Below are 19,368 nucleotides of genomic sequence, written 5' to 3'. Positions count from 1 at the left end.
AATATCTGCAGATTACTTTACTTTTTTTTTCCCCAAGGTTGGATTTTTTTTTCAATTTTTGCAAGGTTGTTTCCACCAATCTCTCCCATCGGGAAACAATGTACAATCTGAGTTATGTCAACACTTCAGTTTTTTACTTGGAACCAGAGGTGACTCCAGGGCACCAATAAGCTGCAACCTTAGAAGGAAGACAGACTTTTCAATGACTGTCCAATAATACGGAAAATCTGATGGTTCAGAACCTGTCCGGTCCCTTTTAGGCTGTATTCATTTATATCTTCAGTTTTAAAGCTGAAGTCTTAAACAGGTAAAGTTTTACTATTATTCTACTTCCACATATGTAGCACATATTTTATATGTACCTGCCTGAAATTGGCTGGGCAAGGAGCTCGGCAAGCTTGAAAGCCCCCAAGGCAAATATTAGGATTTGTTTCAGCTTTGTGGTAGTATGCTTTGGGGTAGTGTGGTGCCACCTGTAGGTCTTTTTTCCTTACTGCAGATTTATGAAAATTAATGTTTAAAGTGTATTTTGTGATAACATCGTGGATGTGTGGTTTGTTTGGCTATTTTCTTGCTGAAGGGTGCAAGTTTACCTTTCAAATGGTGTCTCATTTGTGTGCGTGGGCGCAGTATGAAAGGAGATACAAAGTAATCACTGAAAAAGAGTGTTTTGAAATAATATAGAAGAATTGACATCACTGATTGGGAAATGTAATGAGAATGACTGCTGGAAGAACCAAGTACCCCTTCTTCAACTAGACCCAGGTAAACTACTGTTAATTTTCAATTTCTTTCTCTACTAGGTAATGAGGTCAGCTCACTTAGCGTAGCAGGACAACAGGTTTTGCATGTTCCTATGCTACCTTGAAGTTCAGTAACCAGAGTTCACAATCAAATGTTCTCATGGGAATGTTTGCAATTTGCAATTTTGCAATCATTATATGGATGTGACTATTAGTGTAAGGTACAGAATACAAATAAAATCTCAGTGTTTCTGCCTTTCCATTGTTTGTGCAAGGCCACAACCCACACTGCCTACATATTTATAACAGGCTGGCACTGTACAAATCATTACAACTGCCATCCCCATCACAAAGATGACGATGAATAGATTTCAACTCTCCGTCCTGGGGCTCTTGCTCAGTTTTGTTGCTCTAAGAATATCATCAGCAGGTAAGTTATAAAGAGTACCATAAATGCTAGATCTAGTAGATACCATTTAAAATATAAGTAGTTTGTACACATTAGTACCAACTTTTAAATTGAGTTGAAATACATAACTTGCACTATTTATGCTTCTTTCGAAACCCCAAATCATGCTTTTTCTCACATAAGTGCTACAAAATGTGCCTAAGGATGCAGTATTTCACAAACCATTAGCAAGTCAGAAATTACTGAAAAGGTTAGGGATCAATGGCTTTCCTTCACTGTACTGTCTATGAATGCCAACAGTTAGTTTCATAGTTTTACAACTGAAAGAAGACAAAAGTTAATCAAGTTCAACCTAAAACCTACTATATTGATTCATGGAAAGACAAAAAACCCTATGAGGCAGATGCTATTTGCCCCATATTAGGGGAAAAATTAGTTCCCAACTCCACGTATAGCAATCAGACTAGTTCTCTTGATCAAAATCCAAACACAGAACGTAGTACTCATAACCTGTTCTATTAAGTTTCATAGCAAGGATGCCCCCTTGTTATTGTTTCGGGCCTAGGTATAAAAAGTATATATATATAAAAAAAATTGTAATAACAGCGCCTCTAAGCTACCATTTTTCCAAACTGAAAAGCCATAAGTTTGAGAACTTTTTTTGATATTGCTGTTCACTCATTCCCCTATTAAATTTGGTCGCTCTTCTCTGCATCCACTCTAGTTCGCCTATATCCTTCTGGAGACCTCAATGGAGACTAAAATTGTACAGACTATTCTAAATGTGGTCGATATAGTGACTTATATAGAGGGAAAACTATGTTCTACTGATCTACCAGTAGATTTGTCTTCTGACTAAGCTTGTTCTGTATGAAAATGATATTGAACTTTAACCCTTTTCTGCCATCGTACGGAATAGTACCAGAGGTCTCCTGAAGACTCCTATGGTTGTTGATGCCAGATAGCTGTAAGTGCCACCCTGTGGTCGGCGCTCATGGCAATGCAGTGATTCTACTACATAGGAGTGATCTGAGCTTTGCTCCTGTGTAGCACAGGCGATCAGGCTATGCCAGCTTCTAGCCTCCCATGGAGGCTAATGAAGCATGGCAAAAGTAAAAAAAAATGTTTTAAAAAAATATGAAAAGATTAAAAAAAATGTAACCACCACCCTTTCGCCCCATTCAAAATAAAACAATAAAAAAAACTACACCTATTTGGTATCGCCGAGTTTAGAATTGCCCGATCTAGCAATAAAAAAAAGGATCAACCTGATCGCTAAACGGCATAGCGAGAAAAAAATTAAAAACGCCAGAATTACGCTTTTTGTTGCCACGACATTGCATTAAAATGCAATAAGAATGTATTTGCACCAAAATAGTATCATTAAAAAAGTCAGCTTGGCATGCAAAAAATAAGCCCTCACCCAACTCGAGATCACCAAAAATGGAGAAGCTACGGGTCTCAGAAAATTGCGCAATTTTTTTAAGCAAATTTTGGAATGTTTTTTCTCCACTTAGATAAAAAATAACCTAGACATGTTTGGTGTCTATGAACTCGTAATGACCTGGAGAACCATAATGGCAGATCAGTTTTAGAATTATTGAACCTAGCAAAAAAGCCAAACAAAAAACAAGTGTGGGATTGCACTTTTTTTGCAATTTCACCGCCCTTGGAATTTTTTTTCCTGTTTTCTAATGCACGACATGGTAAAACCAATGGTATCGTTCAAAAGTGCAACTTGTCCCGCAAGAAATAAGCACTCACATGGCCATATTGACAGAAAAATAAAAAAGTTATGGCTCTGGGAAGAAGGGGAGCGAAAAACGCAAAACTGAAAAAAGCTCCGGTGATTAAGTGGTTAAAAAGTAAGTTAAATGTTTCATTTTGCATTTTTATTATGAAGCTCAGTAGTATGTAGATGTTCGTTAATAGAAATTGAATTTAATTTTTTAAATAGACAAACAAATATATTGAGATAGATGGAATTTAGATGGTAATACAATTCAGCTGGTTCTTACCTCCCAATCCCAGAGGTGTTTCTAGGTTTTCTGACACCCGGGGCAAGAATTCAGTTTGACACCCTCTTCCTTCATGCAGTTTGAGGCCGGTTTCACACGTCAGTGGCTCCGGTACGTGTGGTGACAGTTTTCTCACATACCGGAGACCCTGACTCACGTAGACACATTAAAATCAATGTGTCTCTGCGCATGTCAGCGTGTTTTCACGGACCGTGTGTCCGTTTGAAAAACACAGAGACATGTCAGTGTTCGTGGGAGCGCACGGATCACACGGACCCATTAAAGTCAATGGGTCCGTGTAAAACACGTACCGCACACGGATGCTGTCCGTTTGCCATCCGTGTGCCCTGCAGGAGACAGCGCAACAGTAAGCGCTGTCCCCCCAGCTTGTGGTGCTGAAGCCGCCATTCATTTCTTCTCTCCAGCAGCGTTCGCTGGAGAGAAGGAATGAAAAATCATTGTTTTTTTATTTTTTTTGTGGTTAAAATAAAGATCCTTGTCACCACCCCCCTCCCACCCCCTGTGCGCCCGCCCGCTGGAAATAAAATACTCACCCAGCTCCCTCGATGCTTCCTCTCAGCGCCGCAGCTTGTCCTGTATGAGCAGTCACGTGGTGCCGCTCATTACAGTGATGAATATGCGGCTCCGCCCCCTGGATACGCCACTGAGTGGTGCATATGTTTCTGTTAGGCTATGTTCACACGCTGCGGATTTTGCTGTGGATCCGCAGCGTTTCCGCAGCTGCGGGTCCGCAGCAGTTTCCCATGCGTTTACAGTACAATGTAAACCTATGGGAAACGCAATCCGCAGTGCACATGCTGCGGAAAAAAACGCGCGGAAACGCAGCGGTTTACATTCCGCAGCATTGTCAATTCTTTGTGTGGAATCCGCAGCGGTTTTACACCTGCTCCATAATAGAAAACCGCAGGTGTAAAACCGCAGTGGAATCCGCACAAAAATCCGCGGTAAATCCGCAATAAATCCGCAGGAAAAAAGCAGTGCTTTTGCCCTGCGGATTTATCAAATCCGCTGCGGAAAAATCCACAGTGGACCATTCTACGTGTGCACATAGCCTTATACTTTTCCTCTAATTGTTTCACTCCTGGTTTTGGCTTACGAATACTGGTGTAAAATACTGACCAAATACTGCTAGTGTGACGGCAGCCTTAGTGTTCTCTCATGCTGAATTGGCATGAGAAAATAATTACAGATCTGAGCAACCCCATAGTATTACATTGGACTGAGTGCTTTGTGATGTTTTATCACATAGCACTCGGCTGTGTTATATGGTAGTGAGACTACAGCCTAAGGCCGGCGTCACACTCAGCGTAGGGAAATACGGTCCGTATTTTACTTGCATAATACGCAGAAATGTTCCCAAAATAGTGATCCGTATGTCATCCATAGGCAGGGTGTGGCAGCATATTTTGCGCATGTAAACCTCCGTATGTAATCCGTTTGGCATCCGTACAGCGAGATTTTCTCGCCGGCTTGCAAGACAGACATACAATGGATCCATGGGCTCAAATATTCATAAAAACATATATACAGTCTCTCTCTCTCTCTCTCTCTCTCTCTCTCTCTCTCTCTCTCTCTCTCTCTCTCTCTCTCTCTCTCTCTCTATATATATATATATATATATATATATATATATATATATATATTTAATACAGCTCCAGATAGCTTTTCAATTGCTGGCTTTTGCTATCTCCTTCCAAAACCCGACAGGATATGAGACATGGTTTACATACAGTAAACCATTTCATATCCCTTATTTTTTTTACATATTCCTCATTAGTAATGTTACAAGTGTCTGTGTGCAAAATTTTGGGGCTCTAGCTGTTAAAATAAAGGGTTAAATCACGGAAAAAATTGGCGTGTGCTCCCGCGCAATTTTCTCCGCCAGAGTGGGAAAGCCAGTGACTGAGGGCAGATATTAATAGCCTAGGGAGGTACCATGGTTATAGGACCCCCCCTGGCTAAAACTTCTGCCCCCAGCCACCCCAGAAAAGGCACATCTGTAAGATGTGCCTATTTTGGCACTTAGCCTCTATCTTCCCACTCCCGTGTAGCGGTGGGATATGGGGTAATAAAGGGTTAATGTCACCTTGCTATTGTAAGGTGACATTAAGCCAGGTTAATAATGGAGAGGTGTCAATTAAGACACCTATCCATTATTAATCCAATAGTAGTAAAGGGTCAATAAAACACACACACACACACACATTAGGAAAAAAATATTTTAATGAAAGAAAGACACAGGGTGTTGTAATAGTTTATTATACTCTTAATCCAATTGAAGACCCTTGTCACCTGAAGCAGGGCAGATTGTTTTATTTTAACAGCTAGAGTCCCAAAATTTTGCACACAGACACTTGGAACATTTCTAATGAGGAATATGTAAAAAAAAATAAGGGATATGAAATGGTTTACTGTATGTAAACCATGTCTCATATCCTGTCGGGTTTTTGGAAGGAGATAGCAACCGGATTTTCTGCTATCTAGCGCTGTATGAAATATATATATACTGTATATATATATATATATATATATATATATATATATATGTGTGTGTCTCACTGACATACAGTATATATATATATACACCCCTATACTATGTGTAGGCATTTATTTTAGCTATTCTATTTTAACCTGTCAGTGTGATTTTACTGTACACTGCGCTGAATTACCAGCTTTTCTATAGAACACCAGTGCGTATTTCTCGCAAGTCACACTGTTGGTCCGTGTGTAATCCGTATTTTTCTCGCCCCCATTGACTTTCATTGGTGGATTTTTTGCGCAATACACTAACAAACGCAGCATGCTGCGATTTTCTATGGCCGTACAAGACTGTAAAATACAGATGCGTAAAATATGCCAGATAGGAGCTGGGCCATAGAGAATCATTGTACCGTGTGCAATCCGTATTTTCTGCGCCTCTCATACATCCGTAAAACTCGCTAGTGTGACGCCGGCCTAAGGCTGCCATAACACTAGCAGTATTTGGTCAGTATTTTACATCAGCATTTGTAAGCCAAAACCAGGAGTGGAACAATTAGAGGAAAAGTATAATAGAAACACGTCACCACTTCTGTATTTATCACCCACTCCTGGTTTTGGCTGACAAATACTGAGGTAAAAAACTGAGCAAATACTGATAGTGTGACGGCAACCTTAGACTCCCTGAATATTTGCACCGAGAAGTAGTACCTTCCAAATGCCCAATATTCATATATAAATTTATTTAGAGATGTCAATTTGGTTGTTTAAATAATGGCTTACCTATGTTTTTTATTCATTTTTTAATCCGATATGGTACTTGAGTACCAAGCTAAAACCTAAAATGAAAAGTCATAATATCAGAGCGTGGCTAGAGCGGAGTAAATTGGGTTATTCGGTTCTCTGGGAAAGGAAAAGATAAAATACCCAAGAAATGTCATTGTAAATAAACTTCTAAATCTTTTAATTAGCAAATTAGAATAGATTTTTTTCTAGGAAGGAAATCAATATAGAATTAAAATGTCTGCTGTCTTGTTACACTGACAGAAGCCTGTCCTTCAATGTTAGAAAAGCTATCTGTGAGCATATGCAGTAGGTAACTCCACTGCAATGGTATAGAGATACCAATAGCATCTATTGTTATTCAAATTGAAGTGGTGTACAACAATGTTTGCAGCCTCTTCTTACCTACACACCTTTGGTATATCCAGAATGACTTCAGAAAGACAGCGAGGACAGCAATGTGAGCGGCCTCTTCTTAAGGTACCGTCACATTAAGCGACGCTGCAGCGATATAGACAACGATGCCGATAGCTGCAGCGTCGCTGTTTCGTCGTTGTGTGGTCGCTGGAGTGCTGTCACACAGACAGCTCTCCAGCGACCAACGATGCCGAAGTCCCCGGGTAACCAGGGTAAACATCGGGTTACTAAGCGCAGGGCCGCGCTTAGTAACTAGCAACCAATGGGACAGTTCTATACAAATAAAAAAAATACACCACGATACAACATATACATATACAGTTAAAAACAACTCCACTGTATGTTGTATCGTGGTGTATTTTTTTTATTTGTATAGAACTGTCCCATTGGTTGCTAGTTAATTAATGGGTTGGGACTAAGGGTATATAAAGGTGGTTGGATTGTCTTCTCACTATGCTTGATAAAGGTCTTCGGACCGAAACGTTGCAGAAGGTGGAATAAATACGAGAGCTGTTTTTTCACAATTGCTGTGGTGCTGTCCCCTTCTTTATTTGGATTTGGACTGACACACTGGGATGGATCCCCTGGTATGGACGGGCACCCTGCTGTCCATAGAGACGTTGTTCCTTTAGGGTGCAGCTTTACTACTATTTTTCGATAACGCCAAGTGTATGGCCGCCGTCACACATGCGAGTTTTACGGACGTAAGAGCGCAGAAACTACGTCCGTAAAACTCGCATAACATACGGCACAATTATTCTCAATGGGGCTGCTCCTATCAGCCGTATATTACGGATCCGTAATATACGGCTTTCTACGGCCGTACAAAATCGCAGCATGCTGCGTTTGTCAGCGTATTGCGCAAAAAAATCGAAAATCGCCAATGAAAGTCTATGGGGGCGAGAAAAATACGGATTCCACACGGACCTGCAGTGTGACTTGCGAGAAATACGCAGCGGTGTTAGTGAAAAGTCGGTAATTCAATTGCCGGCTTTTCATTTCTCCTGCACAAACCCGACAGGATATGAGACATGGTTTACATATAGTAAACCATCTCATATCCCCATTTTTTTTGCATATTCCACACTACTAATGTTAGTAGTGTGTATGTGCAAAATTTCAGCGCTGTAGCTGCTAAAATAAAGGGTTAAATGGCGGAAAAAATTGGCGTGGGCTCCCGCGCAATTTTCTCCGCCAGAATGGTAAAGCCAGTGACTGAGGGCAGATATTAATAGCCAGGAGAGGGTCCATGGTTATTGGCCCCCCCGTGGCTAAAAACATCTGCCCCCAGCCACCCCAGAAAAGGCACATCTGGAAGATGCGCCTATTCTGGCACTTGGCCACTCTCTTCCCACTCCCTGTAGCGGTGGGATATGGGGTAATGAAGGGTTAATGCCACCTTGCTATTGTAAGGTGACATTAAGCCAGATTAATAATGGAGAGGCGTCAATTATGACACCTATCCATTATTAATCCAATTGTTTGAAAGGGTTAAAAAACACACACACACGATTTAAAAGTATTTTAATGAAATAAACACAGCGGTTGTTTTAATAATTTATTGCTCTCTCAATCCATTTGCAGGCCCTCGCTTGGCAAAATAATAAACGCACAAGATACATACCCTCAGCTGAACTGTCACGTCCCACGAGGTAATCCATCTGAAGGGGTTAATTATTTTACAGGCAGGAGCCCTGCTAATGCAGCTGTGTGCTCGTGCTTGTAATTCCCCGGCGAATGAAGGAAATGTAGGTCATTGACCTACATTTCCTTCAGTCTCGGTGATGCGCCCCCTGGTGGATGTCCTCATATGACCTGGAGCGTGGGAAAAAGTTCCCAGGCTGCAGTTCATGAGAACATCCAGCAGGGGCGCATCACCGCGACTCAATGTAAGTACAGATCCAGCTTTCCTTTCAGCACCCAGGGGATTACAGGCACGAGCGAGTGGTTTATCGCAGCTCATGCCTGTAATATTAGTTAACCCCTTCAGATGGATTACCTCGTGGGACGTGACAGTTCAGCTGAGGGTATGTATCTTGTGCGTTTATTATTTTGCCAAGCGAGGGCCTGCAAATGGATTGAGAGAGCAATAAATTATTAAAACAACCGCTGTGTTTATTTCATTAAAATACTTTTAAATCGTGTGTGTGTGTGTTTTTTAACCCTTTCAAACAATTGGATTAATAATGGATAGGTGTCATAATTGACGCCTCTCCATTATTAATCTGGCTTAATGTCACCTTACAATAGCAAGGTGGCATTAACCCTTCATTACCCCATATCCCACCGCTACAGGGAGTGGGAAGAGAGTGGCCAAGTGCCAGAATAGGCGCATCTTCCAGATGTGCCTTTTCTGGGGTGGCTGGGGGCAGATGTTTTTAGCCACGGGGGGGCCAATAACCATGGACCCTCTCTAGGCTATTAATATCTGCCCTCAGTCACTGGCTTTACCATTCTGGCGGAGAAAATTGCGCGGGAGCCCACGCCAATTTTTTCCGCCATTTAACCCTTTATTTTAGCAGCTACAGCGCTGAAATTTTGCACATACACACTACTAACATTAGTAGTGTGGAATATGCAAAAAAAATGGGGATATGAGATGGTTTACTATATGTAAACCATGTCTCATATCCTGTCGGGTTTGTGCAGGAGAAATGAAAAGCCGGCAATTGAATTACCGGCTGTTCACAGATATCGCGCTGAATGAAATCTAAATACAGAATATATATATATGTGTCTCAATGACATATATATATATATATATATATACTGTATATATGTTTTCCCGAACATTTGAGCACATAAATCCATTAGATGTCGGTTTTGCAAGCCTGCGCGAAAATCTCGCAGTACGGATGCCATACGGATTACATACGGAGGATGCCATGCGCAAAATACGCTGACACACCCTGACTACGGATCAATATTTTGGGAACATTTCTCCGTATTACGGCCGTAGTACGGACGTATAATACGTGGCGTATTGTCTTACGCCAAGTGTGACGCCGGCCTATATCTGCCCGTACACACAATGGCCAAAAACAAAAGAACATGCGATTCTGACATCAATAGACACATAGCATGGATAAAACACTGGATGCACTCATTATTTAAAAACAACTGGATGTACACTTTGAGCCAAACTGGAGTAAATATAATACTGGATATATGTATATACACTAGTGCGCTTACAAAGTATCAAATCATGCATATATAACTAAATACATAATCTCACTGTAGATCTGCAGTTTGCAAGAAAAGAGTTAAGAGACACCAGATAAGAAAAGGTGAGGGGGCATATATGTCTATATCATGGTATACAGTATATAATGGGATGTCAGTGTGGCAAATGCCACAATTGTTTTAAACAGGTAAAGAAGTCTGCAACTCGCACATATATAATGGCACCAGGTACAAAAATAACAATAAAGTGCATGTGTTGTAAACTTAGTATGACCACAATGGGTCACAAGAATTAGGAAGATAAAGAGGTTGTCTCCATCTTTCCAATGGGTGACCTGAGCACTGTGCAGATAATAAGCATAAAGAAGTGCAAGACAAAGACCAAATCACTGATGTCTGATGCAACTAAATATTGCCATAAGCAGTAGTTACCTGTGTGGTCATAGCAGTATAGGCAGACACACGCCCCAAGAAAGACAGGGTGAATAGCAGTGTGAGCATTGATTTCTTACCTCAGCACTCCTGGTATCTTCAGTATTAGATCAGATAGACAGCAGTGTGAGCAGCCTCTTCTTACCTCTGCCTCCATAGTATCTCCAGTATTAGATTATATAGATAGGGTAGACAGAATTGTGAACAGCCTCGGTTTACCTCAGCAACCTAGGTATCTTCAATACTATATCAGAATAGGGTGATGGGTGAAAAGGTATATTTTACCTCATTACTCCTGATATCTCCAGTATTAAATCAGACAGGGCTGACATCAATATGAATGGTCTCTTCTTACTCCAGCAACCCTCATAGCTCCAGTATTAGATCAAAATAGCAGAGTGGACAGCAGGGTGAGTGGCCTCTTCTTACTTCAGCACCTCTGGTATCTCCAGTATTAGATCAGATAGTCATGGTGGACAGCAGTGTGAGCAGCCTCTTCTTACTTCAGCACCTCTGGCATCTCCAGTATTTGATCTGAAAGACAGGTAGGACATCAGTATGATCAACCACTTCTTACCTCAGCACACACGAGTTCTACAGTAGTAGATCAACAGGATGATCAGCAGTGGGAACAGTCTTTTTTTACCTCAACACTCCTGGTATTTCCAATTTTAGATCAGAAAGACAGGGTGAACAGCAGTGTGAGTGGCCTCTTCTTACCTTAAAACCATTGGTATCTCTAGTGTTTGTCCGGAACAACAGGATGAACAGCAGTGTGTGCAGCCTCTTCTTATCTCAGTACCTTTGTTATCGCCAGTATTAGATCTTAATAACAGGAGAGACAACATGTGAGTGGCCTCTTCTCAGTCCATCAATCCTGTTATTGCCAATATTAGATCAGATGGTCAGGGAGGACATCAGTATGAGCAGCTTCTTCTTACATCAACACCCCTGCTATCTCCAGTGTTAGATCAAAACAAAAGGGTGGACAGCAGTGTGAGCAGCTTCTTCTTTCCTCAGCACCCCTGCAATCTCCAGTAGTTGATCAGATTGACCAGGTGGGCAGCAGTGTGAACAGTGTTTTATTACCTTAGCACTCCTGTCATTTCTAGTTTTAGATCAGATAGACAGGGTGGACAGCAGTGTAAGTGACTTTTTCTTATCTCTGCACACCTGGTGTCTCCAGTACTGCATCCAAATATCCACTAGGAGCACATGTTCTCAAACATGGAGCTGCCTACTGCACATGCTCACAGGTGTCAGTCCTAACATTCTAGGGCAGTTTCTGTCATTTTCATTCTGTTGTGATTATCTCGCCAGACAAAACAATTGTGATTTGCTGATTTAAAATATTTAGGAATGTATTTATAATGACATTTTCTTCTTTTTTTTCCTGCTCCCAGAGAATCTCAAGATTTCTCTGAACATCAAAGTTTGTAGAACAAAAACATTGTGATACTTTGTACCATTTTGCAAGGTCAGAATGAATTATTCTGCTGTTTCATATTATGCAAAGTTAAGGATAGTGATATTTTATAAAGCCAGGGCTAGTATCCCCTCAATATAGCATCGTGTACAGTGCTAATTATATGCATTAAATGCACACTGTTGACATATCACACTGAACACTCACCGCTCACACATTAAATGCATTAAACACACACTACTCACATATTAGACACATGCAGCAATCGTGTATCTCATATAGTGGAAGCGTGCATCACATTCGCTGAATCCTAGCAATAGTCTATGACTTTCAAAACTTGAAACTCGCCTTTGAATATATAAAACAAGTAATCTATTCATTTTGTAACTTTGTTTTCAAGAGCATGAAAAGGATGGAGATTGCCCCCCAGAAAGAAACGTTACATCAAAATATATTCCAAATGAATTCTGTCAAAATGATGATGACTGTCCAGGAAACCAAAAATGCTGTGAAGACAACAGCTACAAAATCTGCAAACCCCCCGCTAGTGGTCAGTATGTGTTCACGATACAACAATGAATAGCTTAGATGTACAACATTAATGAAATTTGAAAATTCAGATGTTTTAAATTACACTACACATTTGTATGCAATATTTATGTGCTGTCTAATCTAGATTTAGGTTTGTGAAGACTAGTGATGATTGAGCACTAAAATGCTCTAGTCCACGGTACTCGAATCGAACAGGTCGGATGCTCGGACAGGCCCCTCTCGAGTAATGAGTATAATGAAAGTCAAGAGGGCTGAGGAGGCAGGAAATTCTCTCTCTCATATCAAGCAGTGGGGAGCACGTTCACTCGTCATCACTAGTGAAGACCCATGATTAAAGAAGTTGTCCACTACTTGGACAACTTCTTATACCACTCGCTTGGCCACCATAAAATAATAATGCTTATACTCACCTCCCGTGCTGGTGCCATTCCCGAGAGGTAAGCACTCGGTCTCCCGGGGCTCCCGTGCTGTTGTTGTGACACATGATGCTGGCACACAATTAGCGCTGGCATCACTGGTCTCGCCTCCTGTCGAATTGAGCAGGAAGAGAATCCAAGATCAGCTGCAGTCCGGACTACCTCTTCATGTTCGATTTGTCCGAAGGTGGGGACAGTGACGTAAGCGCTGATTGGGCGCTTGCATCACGTGTCACAATACCACACCAGAGTCCCGGGGAGAGTGAGTGCTGCCACTGCAGGTATGGCTTCAGCATGGGAGGGGAGTATAGGCTTTATCATTTTATGGGGGTCAAACATTTTGATCAAGAAGGGGTTGTCCTATTAGTGAGCAACCCCTTCAAAGTCTTATAGGGGGCCATATCCCATTAAAAAAAGGAATTTTGCAAAAACCTATGCAATATTATATCCAATTAACCAAGCTATAAAACAGCATGATGTGAATGTTAGATGCCAAGAGGCACTTGAGTCTTAGACCTCATTCATACGTCCACGAATTACGTAGTGTTCTTTGTTTTTCACGAATAGAACACATACATTATAGTCTTTGAGGCTGTTCACGTGTCCATATCTTTTTTGTCCGCAAATAATGATGGAGATGGATCGCCCGTTAGGACCCTGGGGTACTCGGGCCGGGTTCGGTGGTCATTAAAGGGGTAGTCACGGTGGCAGTGACCCGGCCCGTGGCCCTGGGCTTCCAAGTTAAAGGGAAAGTCTTTAAAGGGGTTGTTTTGAATAAAGAATGTTTGTGAAGCCACCTGTGGTATTCGGTCAGGGATGACAGACGCTGCTAAAAGGGGTCCACTGGGATGATGGTACTGCAGCAGGGATGGTATGGCTTCCCACAGGTGAAGCTTGATCCCCAGTGTTCCTGGTGTAGTGGGTAAAGATGACAGACGATGTAGTGCAGGAAAGAATTGGAGGACACAAGGTTGCAGTCTCTTTTCCTTTTAATGGTGGTATACAGCCATAGTCCAGGGTGCGGATCACTGGTGATGGTGAGGTCCGGGCACCCTGGAAGCGATTAAGACTCCCTTTAACCAGGTGGGGTTCGAAGCCTTCCTTAGGCTACGTTCACATTTGCGTTGTTGTGTGTTGCGTCGGCGACGCATCGGTGACGCAACGCACAGCGCATGCAAAACGCATGCAAAACGCATTGTTTTGTGACGCATACGTCCTTTTTTTCTTGATTTTGGACGCACAAAAAATGCAACTTGCTGCGTCCTCTGCGCCCTGACGCGTGCGCCGCAGTGACGCATGCGTCACAAAACGCAAGTGCAACGCATGTCCATGCGCCCCCATGTTAAATATAGGGGTGCATGACGCATGCGTCGCCGCAGCGGCGCCCGACGCTGCGTCGCACAACGCTAATGTGACCGTAGCCTTACTGCGCTGTAATGTGCGTCCCTTGCTGCCTGAGGCTTCTCACAAGGTCCTCTCTCTCTTTTTCCTATTACAGTTCCCGCATGGCAGGCAATGCAAGCCTTTTCACAGCTGTCTCTACTGCAGCGACTCTGGGCTCTATATGTTGCTGTGCCTTCAGGTGTAGTTGTGAACAGGCAACTTTAAATCTCCTGCCCTCTGGTTTCTGCTGTGGGGCATACAGTCCCACACAGCCTCGGACTCCCAGTGTCCGATTCCTGCGCTTCAGCGTGGAGGGAGCTCAGTTGCAGCTCCCCTCCAGCTCCTCACTTCTCCTGTGCTCCTTCTCCCTCACACTTTCCTACAGACTGCACTAACTCCTCCTCCAAGCCAGAACATATATAGGGAAGTTCCCTCTGAAACCGGGTCTAGAGCTCCCCCTTCTGGCCTGGAGTCAGAACATGTTGCATGTATGTGTTACCTGTTAAAGGGATCCTCCTCGCTTCCAGGCATGGCATCACCCTCCCCGAACGGAAGGCAATACCACTGTGGTACCCAGACTCCTGAGATGCCACAGAGACATGTCCATAGTTGATCCAAGTCACCTATAAAAGTTACCCATACAAGTCAATAGGTCAATGAAAATCTGGCACAGCACACAAATGGCATCAGTGTACAATAGTGATGAGCGAATATACTCGTTACTCGAGATTTCTCGAGCAGGCTCGGGGGTCCTCCGAGTATTTTTTTTAGTGCTCGGAGATTTAGTTTTTCTTGTCGCAGCTGAATGATTTACATCTGTTAGCCAGCATAAGTACATGTGGGGACCAGGCAACCCCCACATGTACTTGTGTTTGTGCAAGTAACTAGCATATTCGCTCATCACTAGTGTATAATCCATGTGCTGTCCAAGATTATTTTTTTCATTCATTTGAAAAAAAAATTCTAATTAAACACTGATGGCAAAACTGACATAGTGACCAAACAATGATGAACCTCATATCCAAAACACTGATGAAACTCAAACTGGATTTGGCATATGTGAAAAACTATTTTTTTTCTTAAAATGTATGCTAGCACAAAATGTGATTGTTAACAAGTAAGAACATGGATAAATACAGTGCTCAGCATAAATGAGTACACCCCTTTGAAAAATAAGATTTTAATAAATATCTCACTGAACACAAGAACGATTTTCAAAATTTTGATAAGATTGGGTTTCATAGAAACTATTTTAACCTATAACATGAAAGTAAGGCTAATAAATTAACTTTTACAAAAAAATCTTCAGTTTCACTCAAATTGGTTGATGCAAAAGTGAATATGGAACGCCCGCCAGGGCCGTGGGGTACTCGGGTCTGGTACTTAAAAGGATGTGTCACGCTGGCGGTGACCCGGTCCGTGGCCCTGGGCACCCAAGTAAAAGATACGGTCTTTAAAGGGGTTTGAATAAAGTTTGTAAAATAGGAAATGTTCATTATGCCACCTGTGGTACTCGGTCAGGGTGACCGACGCTGCTTAAAGGAGTCCTCTCGGGGGTGATAGTACTACAGCAAAGATGGTATCGCTTCCCACAGGTGAACCTAGGTCCCCAGGGCTACCGATGTGTTTGGCAAGGATGGTGTGGTGCTGAAAGTAAACAGAGGACACGGGGTTGAAGCCTCTTTACCTAGTTTACTGATCTAGACAGTCACAGCCCATGGTACCATAAACAGGTGTTGGTGTGGTCTGGTCGGCCTGGAGGCAATGATAGATCCCTCTCCCAGGTGAGGTTTGTAAGCCTTCCTTTTCGTGCTATTATGCGAGGTCCTTGCTGCCTGCAGCTCCCTTACAAGGTCCTCTCTCTCCTGTCCTGGAACAGTACCCATATGGTGGGCAATGCAAGGCTTTTTACTGGGTATCTATCACGACCCGGGCTCTGTGTACTGCTGCACCTTCGGATGTGGGTGCAGACAGACTACTTAAAGTCTTCTGCCCTCCGGTACTGCTGTGGGACGTGAAGTACTACACAGCCTCGGGCTCCCGGTGCCCGGTTCCTGCACTTCAGCTCAGAGGGTGCCCAATCACAGTTCCCCTCCGAACTCCTTTGTTCTCCTTTGCTTCTCCCCTCTGACACTTGCTATCAATGCTACCCGTCTGGTTCTCTTCTGTCCCGGAGCTACAGCTCCACACGTGGCTGCATGGCCCCACTCACTGCTCACACTCCTCTCTCCTCCAACGTCTGCTACAATCTGCCTAACTCCTTCTGTAAGACAGAATATATCTATATCTGGGGGAAGTTCCCCCAAAACCGGGTTCAGAGCTCCCCCTTCTGGCCTGGAATCAGAATGTGTTGCATGTAGGTGTACTACCTGTTAAAGGGAATCCTCCTTACCTTCAGGCATGACATCACCCTCCCAAAAGGAAGGCAACATCACTGTAACAACAGGTTACCTGGGGTGTTACACTCCCGAACTGGGAAAAGAAAAACAACAATAACAGGTCAAGAATAATGCAAACATTTTTGGATATTCATATCAACAGGTTAAACAGGTATTAAACTTCTGCTTCCCTTTATGGGAGGTTCTTGGCTTGAACGTTACATAACAAATTTACAAAAAGTGCAAACAAATGAAAAATGCAAACATTTTAACATAGGGTGTCCTTGTGCACCAATAACAGCAATGATGCGGGGGACCCGTCATATACCCCAACATAGGCTATGGGCGGGCTACAAGGCATAACATCCAGACCTGGTCTTCAGCCACGCCAGACAGTTTTTCTTTGGGTCTTTAAACAACTAGGGTTCCACACACGCCACCGGTGCGTTGTAAAACCAATAAGGGGCACCTAAAGAGGTGCCAACTATATACAGGGAAAAGTTTTCAGGTATTCACCGTTCATTACCCTACTGTCCTGTTAACTTCAATAAACATTAATAAACATAATCAACATTTTTAAACCAGGTAACTCTGTATCCCCATTTACTTATTTCTTTTTCCAAGGTAGATCCTGGTGTCCACTGCTTCCTGACTGGGGAAGTTCTTTTGCAAATGTCACAACTAGTAACTCAACTGAAAACAGTCCAGCAACTGGGGTTTGTGTATCCTGGGTATGCACCCTACTCTCAATGGCTACACTGGTATTGGCACGCTCTTCTGTGCACCTTTTTACGTGCAGGGCATATTATCCACTTTCACCATTGTGCCGGGTAAAGGTTATTTTATCTCCTGGGTATATGTCATGGTCAGGGTGTCCCTTTAAGAGGTGTGACTCCACGTCTCTGCGGTTGACAAACAGTTCTGTAGTTTCTCCATGTTCTCTAATAAACCCCCATCCTCTATCCAGGTTAAAGGTGACCACAGTTCCTTTTCTTATTGGCTCTCTATCCACGGGTTTAGTTTTGCGGGACCGGGCTTTAGCCAGTATTTTTACATTCCTCCATTGCTTCCCATTTAGCTCTGCTCTCTTTATCCTCTGCGACAAGTTTTAAGATCTGCTGCCGGCAGTATTCCTCGTTTTCTACCATCTCTACGCGGTTAGCTGCTGCTTGGGCCTCTTCTGGGAACCCCATAAGGTCTGACTTCGGGTGTCTCCAGTATATGGCTTCTTCTTGCCTGCATGCTCTTAGGGGCAAGGGTTCAGGTACCAGCGGGTCTGTAAGTATACTCCCCAGGTCTGTCATGCGGTCCCAGGTTACGGTTGTAACTACCTGATCAGGCGTTACGGTTGGCGGGGATTCTAAGAGTCCCACCAGGGTTTCCTCAGCTACCAAGGCAGTTTGCATACCTGTCTCTCTGGTGCTGGTGTCCTTCTCCGCCTCCGCTGGGGCAGGTGCGCTGGTTGCAGGGCCTATTGCTGCAATGTCGTTGTCTCCTCCAGCAGCGTCTCTCTTTCCGGCTCCGCTGGGGCTAAGGGTGTGGGCTCCAGGTCTTTCATCGGCGCCGCCATCTTCTTCAGCAGTGCCTCTCTTTCCGGCTCTGCTGGGGCTGAGAACTCTGGTGGTAAGGTTTGTTGCTTGACAGTTTTCACTCTTTTGATCAGGGTCTCTTTCCATGCGGTCACCGCTGCCATCTGGGTCCGCAGGAGTTGTCGGGTCAGCTCCTCCTTCTCTGCACGAGAAGCTCAGGATACAAGGTTGTCATCTGGTCCGTCGTTTCTCCTGGCTGACCGAGGACATCCACTCCTTTGTCAGCAGGTTCCTGTGGCTCTCCACTGCTGTCCACCATTGCATCCACTGGGTAGCGTGCAGCCATGCTGTGGCCACGCGTTTCCGTGTCTTCTTCCTTCTCTTCCTTTCGTGGGTGCTCTGCTCCACTTTCCCACTGGCCATCTTCGGGGGGCGGATCCGTCCTCCTGACGGACATGTTTTGTGTGCATCAAAGTCTCTGTAGTGGGTGGGTCCAGATTTCCCTCCCATCCATGGGTTCCACCATGACAGCACATCTTCTCCATCCTTTATCCGCCTAGTGGTGCAACATTGGCGGCCATTAAACATTTCAATACAGTTCATGGCTCACAGGACCCACTTCAATGGGTCGGTCCATCCTGTTCGTGACGCCAAGTTGGAACGCCCGTCAGGGCCGTGGGGCACTCGGTACCGGTGGTAGTTAATGGGATGTGTCACGGTGGCGGTGATCCGGTCTGTGGGCACCCAAGTAAAAGAGACGGTCTTTATAGGGGTTTGAATAAAGTTTGTAAAATAGAAAATGTTTATTACGGCACTGATGCTGCTTAAAGGGGTCCTCTGGGGGGTGATAGTACTGCAGCAAGGATGGTATTGCTTCCCACCGGTGAACCTAGGTCCCCAGGGCTCCCAGTGTGTGTTGCAAGGGTGGTGTGGTGCTGAAAATAAACGGAGGACACGGGATTGCAGTCTCTTTACCTGGTTTACTGATGTAGACAGCCACAGTCCATGGTACCAGCAACAGGTGTTGGTGTGGTCCGGTCGGCCTGGAGGCAATGATGGATCCCTCTCCCAGGTGAGGTTTGTAAGCCTTCCTTCTCGCACTTTTATGCGAGGTCCTTGCTGCCTGCGGATCCCTTACAGGGTCCTCTCACTCCTATCCTGGGACAGTACCCATATGGTGGGCAATGTGAGCCTTTTTAC

The 19,368-nt window shown here is 43.7% G+C and overlaps 1 protein-coding gene across 1 annotated transcript in view; it reads left to right on the top strand.

Annotated features, from left to right (window-relative positions):
• The first annotated feature begins 1,022 nt into the window (after window positions 1-1,022).
• The window catches only part of LOC143765217 (uncharacterized), a 59,557-nt gene continuing 41,211 nt past the window's right edge, over window positions 1,023-19,368 (top strand). Inside the window, exons 1-2 of the mRNA XM_077251663.1 lie at window positions 1,023-1,173; window positions 12,311-12,460. Coding sequence (XP_077107778.1) covers window positions 1,098-1,173; window positions 12,311-12,460 — 226 coding nt within the window. The 5' untranslated portion in view covers window positions 1,023-1,097. The remainder of the gene's footprint in view (window positions 1,174-12,310; window positions 12,461-19,368) is intronic.

The sequence above is a fragment of the Ranitomeya variabilis genome, chromosome 4, assembly GCF_051348905.1.
Source record: "Ranitomeya variabilis isolate aRanVar5 chromosome 4, aRanVar5.hap1, whole genome shotgun sequence".
Lineage (NCBI taxonomy): Eukaryota > Metazoa > Chordata > Amphibia > Anura > Dendrobatidae > Ranitomeya > Ranitomeya variabilis.
Note: the sequence above shows the minus strand (reverse complement) of the source record. Positions and strands in the feature narration are given on the sequence as shown.